Consider the following 10,390-nt stretch of genomic DNA (forward strand, 5'->3'; position numbering starts at 1 on the left):
AGCTAAATAGCTTGAAATAGATCTATACTAGTCTCCCTTTATTTATTTATCAGCACAAATACAACACAAATGTAACAAAGGCAACAGTAAAAATATTGGGTCTCTGTCTGGATGGTCTCTTGTGACAAGCCGATGGAAAGAGAAGGGAAGCAGTGGACTTCCTCCCATGTTTGGGCATACCAGGGGTTGTGACTTTAAATACATACCTATTTCCCTGGCTCAGCTGATAAGGAGAAGGACCTTGTGGCTTAGTGGTTAACACATTTGCCTAAGATGCAATACAGCACAGGTTCTAATCCCAGTAAGGGTATGGCTAGCTGATGAGAGCTAAATAGCTTGAAATAGATCTATACTAGTCCCCCTTTATTTATTTATCAGCACAAATACAACACAAATGTAACAAAGGCAACAGTAAAAATATTGGGTCTCTGTCTGGATGGTCTCTTGTGACAAGCCGATGGAAAGAGAAGGGAAGCAGTGGACTTCCTCCCATGTTTGGGCATACCAGGGGTTGTGACATTAAATACATACATACATACATACATACATACATACATACATACATACGCATACATACATACATACACATACACACACAAACACACACTCACACACACACACATACACACACACACACACAAACACACATATATTCAAACCATTCAACCTGTTCCATTGGAAAAAAAATATGGAAACACGTAGCATTTTCTTTCCTTTGTGTCCTTATATTTCAGAAGATACCTGAGCATTTGACACCAGCATCTTCTCCATGGTTGCAATTATGACTGAACCATCCTCTATGAGAACATTCCTCCAATCTGTTTTCAGTCCCTTTACAATTCACATCATCCATCGTTATGTTTCCTGAGCCTTGACCAAAATAAGCGCTTCCCAATGAGTTGAATGCACTTCCACAACCGAGCTGCCTGCACACGACTTTTGCATCATTTAGATCCCAGGAGTCATCACAGACGGTCCCCCACGATCCATCGCGTAAGATTTCAATACGTCCCTCGCACGGATGACTTCCATTGACCAGTCTTATAGATTTATCTGAGAAAGATGAAAACATAGAATATGTTATTTCATAGTATTCATAGTTCTTAGTATTCAACTTTAGAATTCTTATGCAGACTTACCAGGCAACTGAGTGTGAAATAGCATCATGTGAAATAGTTACATTAAAGAAAAGAAATAAAGCATAAAATCTATAATTAGGTTAATTATAGTGGAGCATAATTACTCCCAGTTTTGGGGTAACAGTACTACAGTTGATCACTAAAAATGATATATGATAATTAGTGAAATTTTCTTTCCCTCACAGTATAGCTGCAGGGGCAAAATATCCAGAGAAAATTTTTTTAACCTGTGGACATTTCTATACTAGTATTTGCAGAACTAATATTAGCACATAACCTCTTAAAATTACTCATAGTCCATTTTCTTTACTGATATATCTTCATTTTTGTGACTGAAATATGATTTGTACTAAGTTTATATACAAGGAAAATTTCCCTATGTATGTGTGTGTGTGTGTGTGTATACATGTATGTGTGTATATCTGTCTGTCTCTCTGTGTGTGTATTCAAAATTAATTAAAGAAGGTTCATATGGCAAGTATATAGTTCTCTGTCATGAAGAATGGACAGCTTTGATGCATCTATTTTAATATATATCCTTTTGGTTTTTAGATTATTTTAATATATATCCTTTTAATGTATATCCTTTTTTCCCTTTATTTGAAGATATGTATAATATTGTATGTATGTATGTATGTATGTATACATGCATACATACATACATACATACATACATACACATACATACACACACACAAAGACATATATTCAAACCATTAAACCTGTTCCATTGGAGGAAAAATATGTAAACACATAGCATTTTCTTTCCTTTGTGTCCTTATATTTCAGAAGATACCTAAGCATTTGACACCAGCATCTTCTCCATGGCTGCAATCATGACTGAACCATCCTCTATGAGAACATTCCTCCAATCTGTTTTCAGTCCCTTTACAATTCACATCATCCATCGTTATTTTTCCTGAGCCTTGACCAAAGCGAGCGCTTTGCAATGCTGCGAGTGCTCTTCCACAACCGAGCTGCCTGCACACGACCTTTGCATCATTTAGATCCCAGGAGTCATCACAGACGGTCCCCCACAATCCATCACTTAAGATTTCAATACGTCCCTCGCACGTATGACTTCCATTGACCAGTCTTATAGTTTTATCTGAGAAAGATGAATCAGAATCCATGTTTATGAATGTGAAACTGGAAATAATCAGGCATTTGATACTCCAAAGATGAGCAAACCGTTTTTCAAAATATTGCCAATTAATTAGGATTAGTATGAACTTCTTTTATGAAAAACATAAAATATGTTACTTCATAGTATTCATAGTTCATAGTATTCAACTTGAGAATTCTTATGCAGACTTACCAGGCAACTGAGTGTGAAATAGCATCATGTGAAATAGTTACATTAAAGAAAAGAAATAAAGCATAAAATCTATAATTAGGTTAATTATAGTGGAGCATAATTACTCCCAGTTTTGGGGTAACAGTACTACAATTGATCACTAAAAATGATATATGGTAATTAGTGAAATTTTCTTTCCTTCACAGTATAACGCTGCAGGGGCAAAATATCCAGAGAAAAAACATTTAACCTGTGGACATTTCTATACTAGTATTTGCAGAACTAATATTAGCACGTAACTTTTTAAAATTACTCATAAACAGTGCCAGATTTTCCTATAGGCTAACTAGGCCTCAGCCGAGGGCCTCAAGATCAACAGGGGCCTACATTCAAATTGTTAGCAAAATTAAAAATACACTATTCTAAAAACAGTGAACACTAAAACACTGAACTGAAAATAAGGAGAAATTCTACGCATATGACTAATAAACAAACATAAAAATGTATTGGTTAAGATCGTTCCAGTGCTACGGTAGTTGGGAAGCCCGCCCACGTTCCCGGCACGCGCGGTCGGGCGAGAGGCGCGGCCACTCCCAGTAGCCCCCCGTTGACGTGGAGCCCACCATCAGCCAGGCAGCTGAGGGCGAGGGGCACAAGCTGGGCAGCTGAGCGCAGCAGGGGAGGAGGCTGGCGTCGCTGCCTTTGCCGCAGAGCAGAGCCGCCCTCCGTCGGGAGGCCAGCTATATATATTGATATATATTGATATATATCACAGTAATGATGTATTTTATTGTCTCTCATGTAATTTACAAACTTAAAAATGGGAGGTGAAAGGGCCTCATAAGTGGAATAGCCTAGGGCCTCTTTTCATCTAAATCCGGCCCTGTTCATAAAGTCCATTTTCTTTACTGATATATCTTCATATTTGTGACTGAAATATGATCTTGTACTAAGTTTATATACAAGGAAAATTTCCCTCTGTCTCTCTCTGTGTGTGCATGTAAATATATGTATGTGTATACATGTATATATGTATATATCTCTGTCTCTCTGTGTGTGTATTCACACAGACACATACAGACTGCGTCTACTGCATTCTCATATATATATATATATATATATATATATATATATATATATATATATATATATATATATATATATATATATATATATATATATACATACATACATACATACATATATATATATATATATATACACATACATACATATATATATATATAATTTTTGTGCTGATAAATAAATAAAGGGAGACTCAGCACAAAAGTAACAAATGTAACAAAAAGGCAACAGTAAAAAATATTGGGTTTCTGTCAGAATGGTCTCTTGTGACGAGCCGAAGGAGAGAGAATGGAAGTAGTGATCTTCCTCCCATAATTGGGGCTTACCCGGGGTTGTAAAAATCAAATAGATACCTTTCACCCTGGCTTCGCTGATAACGGAAAAGAGCCTGTGGCCTAATGGCTAAGATGTCTGCCTAGTATGTAATATAGCCCAGGTTCAAATCCCAGTAAGGGTATGGCTAGCTGATGAGAGCTAAATAGCTTGAAATAGATCTATACTAGTCTCCCTTTATTTATATATCGGCACAAATACAACACAAATGTAACAAAGACAATAGTAAAAATATTGGGTCTCTGTCTGGATGGTCTCTTGTGACAAGCCGATGGACAGAGAAGGGAAGCAGTGGACTTCCTCCCATGTTTGGGCATACCAGGAGTTGTAACTTTATATATATACATACGTACATACGTATACATACATACACATACACACACAAACACACACACACACACACACAAACATATTCAAACCATTAAACCTGTTCCATTGGATAGCATTTTCTTTCCTTTGTGTCCTTATATTTCAGAAGATACCTGAGCATTTGACACCAGCATCTTCTCCATGGTTGCAATTATGACTGAACCATCCTCTATGAGAACATTCCTCGAATCTGTTTTCAGTCCCTTTACAATTCACATCATCCATCATTATGTTTCCTGAGCCTTGACCAAAGGGAGCGCTTTGCAATGCTTCGAGTGCTCTTCCACAACCGAGCTGCCTGCACACGACCTTTACATCATTTAGATCCCAGGAGTCATCACAGACGGTCCCCCACGATCCATCGCGTAAGATTTCAATACGTCCCTCGCACGGATGACTTCCATTGACCAGTCTTATAGATTTATCTGAGAAAGATGAAAACATAGAATATGTTATTTCATAATATTCATTGTTCTTACTATTCAACTTTAGAATTCTTATGCAGACTTACCAGGCAACTGAGTGTGAAATAGCATCATGTGAAATAGTTACATTAAAGAAAAGAATTAAAGCATAAAATCTATAATAAGGTTAATTATAGTGGAGCATAATTACTCCCAGTTTTGGGGTAACAGTACTACAGTTGATCACTAAAAATGATATATGGTAATTAGTGAAATTTTCTTTCCCTCACAGTATAACGCTGCAGGGGCAAAATATCCAGAGAAATTTTTTTTAACATGTGGACATTTCTATACTAGTATTTACAGAACTAATATTAGCACATAACCTCTTAAAATTACTGATAAAGTCCATTTTCTTTACTGATATATCTTCATTTTTGTGAGTGAAATATGATCTTGTACTAAGTTTATATACAAGGAAAATTTCCCTCTGTGTGTGTGTGTGTGTGTGTGTGTGCATACATGTGTGTGTGTATATCTGTCTGTCTCTCTGTGTGTGTATTCAAAATTAATTAAAGAAGGTTCATATGGCAAGTATATAGTTCTCTGTCATGAAGAATGGACAGCTTTGATGCATCTATTTTAATATCCTTTTAATGTATATCCTTTTTTCCCTTTATTTGAAGATATGTATAATATTGTATGTATGTATGTATGTATGTATGTATGTATGTATGTATACATGCATGCATGCATACATACATACATACACATACACACACACACACACACACACACAAAGGCATATATTCAAACCATTAAACCTGTTCCATTGGAAGAAAAATATGTAAACACATAGCATTTTCTTTCCTTTGTGTCCTTATATTTCAGAAGATACCTGAGCATTTGACACCAGCATCTTCTCCATGGTTGCAATTATGACTGAACCATCCTCTATGAGAACATTCCTCCAATCTGTTTTCAGTCCCTTTACAATTCACATCATCCATCGTTATGTTTCCTGAGCCTTGACCAAAGCCAGCGCTTTGCAATGCTTTGATTGCACTTCCACAACCGAGCTGCCTGCACACGACCTCTGCATCATTTAGATCCCAGGAGTCATCACAGACGGTCCCCCACAATCCATCGCGTAAGATTTCAATACGTCCCTCGCACATATGTTCTCCATTGACCAGTCTTATAGTTTTATCTGAGAAAGATGAATCAGAATCCATGTTTATGAATGTGAAACTGGAAATAATGAGGCATTTGATACTCCAAAGATGAGCAAACGATTTTTCAAAATGTTGCCAATTAATTAGGATTAGTATAAACTTATTTTATGAAAAACATAGAATATATTATTTCATAGTAGTCATAGTTCTTAATATTCAACTTTAGAAGTCTTATGCAGATTTACTAGGCAACTTTTCTGAGTGTGAAATAGCATCATGTGAAATAGTTACATTAAAGAAAAGAAATAAAGCATAAAATCTATAATTAGGTTAATTATAGTGGAGCATAATTACTCCCAGTTTTGGGGTAACAGTACTACAGTTGATCACTAAAAATGATATATGGTAACTAATGAAATTTTCTTTCCCTCACAGTATAACGCTCCAGGGGCAAAATATCCAGAGAAAAAACATTTAACCTGTGGACATTTCTATACTAGTATTTGCAGAACTAATATTAGCACGTAACCTTTTAAAATTACTCATAAAGTCCATTTTCTTTACTGATATATCTTCATATTTGTGACTGAAATATGATCTTGTACTAAGTTTATATACAAGGAAAATTTCCCTCTGTGTGTGTGTGTGTGTTTGTGTATGTAAATATATGTATGTGTATACATCTATGTGTGTATATATGTCTGTCTGTGTGTGTGTGTGTATTCAAAATTAATTAAAGAACGTTCATATGGCAAGTATATAGTTCTGTGTCATGAAGAATGGACAGCTTTGATGCATCTATTTTAATATATCCCTTTAATGTATATCCTTTTTTCCCTTTATTTGAAGATATGTATAATATTGTATGTATGTATGTATGTATACATGCATACATACATACATACATACATACATACACATACACATACACACACATACAAAAAGATATATATTCAAACCATTAAACCTGTTCCATTGGAGGAAAAATATGTAAACACATTGCATTTTCTTTCCTTTGTGTCCTTATATTTCAGAAGATACCTAAGCATTTGACACCAGCATCTTCTCCATGGTTGCAATTATGACTGAACCATCCTCTATGAGAACATTGCTCCAATCTGTTTTCAGTCCCTTTACAATTCACATCATCCATCGTTATGTTTCCTTTGCCTTGACCAAAGCCAGCGCTTTGCAATGCTTTGATTGCATTTCCACAACCGAGCTGCCTGCACACAACCTCTGCATCATTTAGATCCCAGGAGTCATCACAGACGGTCCCCCACAATCCATCACGTAAGATTTCAATACGTCCCTCGCACATATGTTCTCCATTGACCAGTCTTATAGTTTTATCTGAGAAAGATGAATCAGAATCCATGTTTATGAATGTGAAACTGGAAATAATGAGGCATTTGATACTCCAAAGATGAGCAAACGATTTTTCAAAATGTTGCCAATTAATTAGGATTTGTATAAACTTATTTTATGAAAAACATAGAATATGTTATTTCATAGTAGTCATAGTTCTTAGTATTCAACTTTAGAAGTCTTATGCAGATTTACTAGGCAACTTTTCTGAGTGTGAAATAGCATCATGTGAAATAGTTACATTAAAGAAAAGAAATAAAGCATAAAATCTATAATTAGGTTAATTATAGTGGAGCATAATTACTCCCAGTTTTGGGGTAACAGTACTACAGTTGATCACTAAAAATGATATATGGTAACTAATGAAATTTTCTTTCCCTCACAGTATAACGCTCCAGGGACAAAATATCCAGAGAAAAAACATTTAACCTGTGGACATTTCTATACTAGTATTTGCAGAACTAATATTAGCACGTAACCTTTTAAAATTACTCATAAAGTCCATTTTCTTTACTGATATATCTTCATATTTGTGACTGAAATATGATCTTGTACTAAGTTTATATACAAGGAAAATTTCCCTCTGTGTGTGTGTGTGTGTGTGTGTTTGTGTGTATACATGTATGTGTGTATATCTGTCTGTCTCTCTGTGTGTATTCAAAATTAATTAAAGAAGGTTCATATGGCAAGTATATAGTTCTCTGTCATGAAGAATGGACAGCTTTGATGCATCTATTTTAATATATATCCTTTTAATGTATATCCTTTTTTCCCTTTATTTGAAGATATGTATAATATTGTATGTATGTATGTATGTATACAAGCATACATACATACATACATACACATACACACACACACACACAAAGATATATATTCAAACCATTAAACCTGTTCCATTGGAGGAAAAATATGTAAACACATTGCATTTTCTTTCCTTTGTGTCCTTATATTTCAGAAGATACCTAAGCATTTGACACCAGCATCTTCTCCATGGTTGCAATTATGAGTGAACCATCCTCTATGAGAACATTGCTCCAATCTGTTTTCAGTCCCTTTACAATTCACATCATCCATCGTTATGTTTCCTGTGCCTTGACCAAAGCCAGCGCTTTGCAATGCTTTGATTGCATTTCCACAACCGAGCTGCCTGCACACAACCTCTGCATCTTTTAGATCCCAGGAGTCATCACAGACGGTCCCCCACAATCCATCGCGTAAGATTTCAATACGTCCCTCGCACATATGTTCTCCATTGACCAGTCTTATAGTTTTATCTGAGAAAGATGAATCAGAATCCATGTTTATGAATGTGAAAATGGAAATAATGAGGCATTTGATACTCCAAAGATGAGCAAACGATTTTTCAAAATGTTGCCAATTAATTAGGATTAGTATAAACTTATTTTATGAAAAACATAGAATATATTATTTCATAGTAGTCATAGTTCTTAGTATTCAACTTTAGAAGTCTTATGCAGATTTACTAGGCAACTTTTCTGAGTGTGAAATAGCATCATGTGAAATAGTTACATTAAAGAAAAGAAATAAAGCATAAAATCTATAATTAGGTTAATTATAGTGGAGCATAATTACTCCCAATTTTGGGGTAACAGTACTACAGTTGATCACTAAAAATGATATATGGTAACTAGTGAAATTTTCTTTCCCTCACAGTATAACGCTGCAGGGGCAAAATATCCAGAGAAAAATCATTTAACCTGTGGACATTTCTATACTAGTATTTGCAGAACTAATATTAGCACGTAACCTTTTAAAATTACTCATAAAGTCCATTTTCTTTACTGATATATCTTCATATTTGTGACTGAAATATGATCTTGTACTAAGTTTATATACAAGGAAAATTTCCCTCTGTGTGTGTGTGTGTGTTTGTGTGTATACATGTATGTGTGTACCTCTGTCTGTCTCTCTGTTGTGTATTCAAAATTAATTAAAGAAGGTTCATATGGCAAGTATATAGTTCTCTGTCATGAAGAATGGACAGCTTTGATGCATCTATTTTAATATATCCTTTTAATGTATATCCTTTTTTCCCTTTATTTGAAGATATGTATAATATTGTATGTATGTATGTATGTATGTATGTATGTATACATGCATACATGCATACATACACATACATACATAGACACACACAAAGACATATATTCAAACCATTAAACCTGTTCCATTGGAGGAAAAATATGTAAACACATAGCATTTATTTCCTTTGTGTCCTTATATTTCAGAAGATACCTAAGCATTTGACACCAGCATCTTCTCCATGGTTGCAATTATGAGTGAACCATCCTCTATGAGAACATTCCTCCAATCTGTTTTCAGTCCCTTTACAATTCACATCATCCATCGTTATGTTTCCCGAGCCTTGACCAAAGGGAGCGCTTTGCAATGCATTGATTGCATTTCCACAACCGAGCTGCCTGCACACGACCTTTGCATCATTTAGATCCCAGGAGTCATCACAGACGGTCCCCCACAATCCATTGCGTAAGATTTCAATACGTCCCTCGCACATATGACTTCCATTGACCAGTCTTATAGATTTACCTGAGAAAAATGAATCAGAATCCATGTTTATGAATGAGAAACTGGAAATAATGAGGCATTTGATACTCCAAAGATGAGCAAACGATTTTTCAAAATGTTGCCAATTAATTAGGATTAGTATAAACTTATTTTATGAAAAACATAGAATATATTATTTCATAGTAGTCATAGTTCTTAGTATTCAACTTTAGAATTCTTATGCAGACTTACCAGGCAACTTTTCTGAGTGTGAAATAGCATCATGTGAAATAGTTACATTAAAGAAAAGAAATAAAGCATAAAATCTATAATTAGGTTAATTATAGTGGAGCATAATTACTCCCAGTTTCGGGGTAACAGTACTACAGTTGATCACTAAAAATGATATATGGTAACTAATGAAATTTTCTTTCCCTCACAGTATAACGCTCCAGGGACAAAATATCCAGAGAAAAAACATTTAACCTGTGGACATTTCTATACTAGTATTTGCAGAACTAATATTAGCACGTAACCTTTTAAAATTACTCATAAAGTCCATTTTCTTTACTGATATATCTTCATATTTGTGACTGAAATATGATCTTGTACTAAGTTTATATACAAGGAAAATTTCCCTCTGTGTGTGTGTGTGTGTGTGTGTTTGTGTGTATACATGTATGTGTGTAC

General features: G+C 34.9%; 1 protein-coding gene across 1 annotated transcript in view; it reads right to left on the reverse strand.

Moving 5' to 3' along the window:
• LOC148043673 (scavenger receptor cysteine-rich domain-containing protein DMBT1-like) overlaps nt 1-9,782 on the reverse strand; it is a 63,425-nt gene extending 53,643 nt beyond the window's left edge. The window contains exons 1-7 of the mRNA XM_087725016.1: nt 9,431-9,782; nt 8,137-8,448; nt 6,845-7,156; nt 5,527-5,838; nt 4,338-4,649; nt 1,936-2,247; nt 739-1,053 (exon numbers count right to left, since the gene is read on the reverse strand). Of these exons, the coding sequence (XP_087581142.1) occupies nt 739-1,053; nt 1,936-2,247; nt 4,338-4,649; nt 5,527-5,838; nt 6,845-7,156; nt 8,137-8,448; nt 9,431-9,767 (2,212 nt within the window). The 5' untranslated portion in view covers nt 9,768-9,782. The remainder of the gene's footprint in view (nt 1-738; nt 1,054-1,935; nt 2,248-4,337; nt 4,650-5,526; nt 5,839-6,844; nt 7,157-8,136; nt 8,449-9,430) is intronic.
• Between the last annotated feature and the right edge of the window lie 608 nt (nt 9,783-10,390).

This window comes from Thamnophis sirtalis, unplaced genomic scaffold, assembly GCF_051295495.1.
Source record: "Thamnophis sirtalis isolate CommonGarterSnake01/CBP01778 unplaced genomic scaffold, rThaSir2_p1.2 scaffold_11, whole genome shotgun sequence".
NCBI classification, from domain to species: Eukaryota; Metazoa; Chordata; class Lepidosauria; order Squamata; family Natricidae; genus Thamnophis; species Thamnophis sirtalis.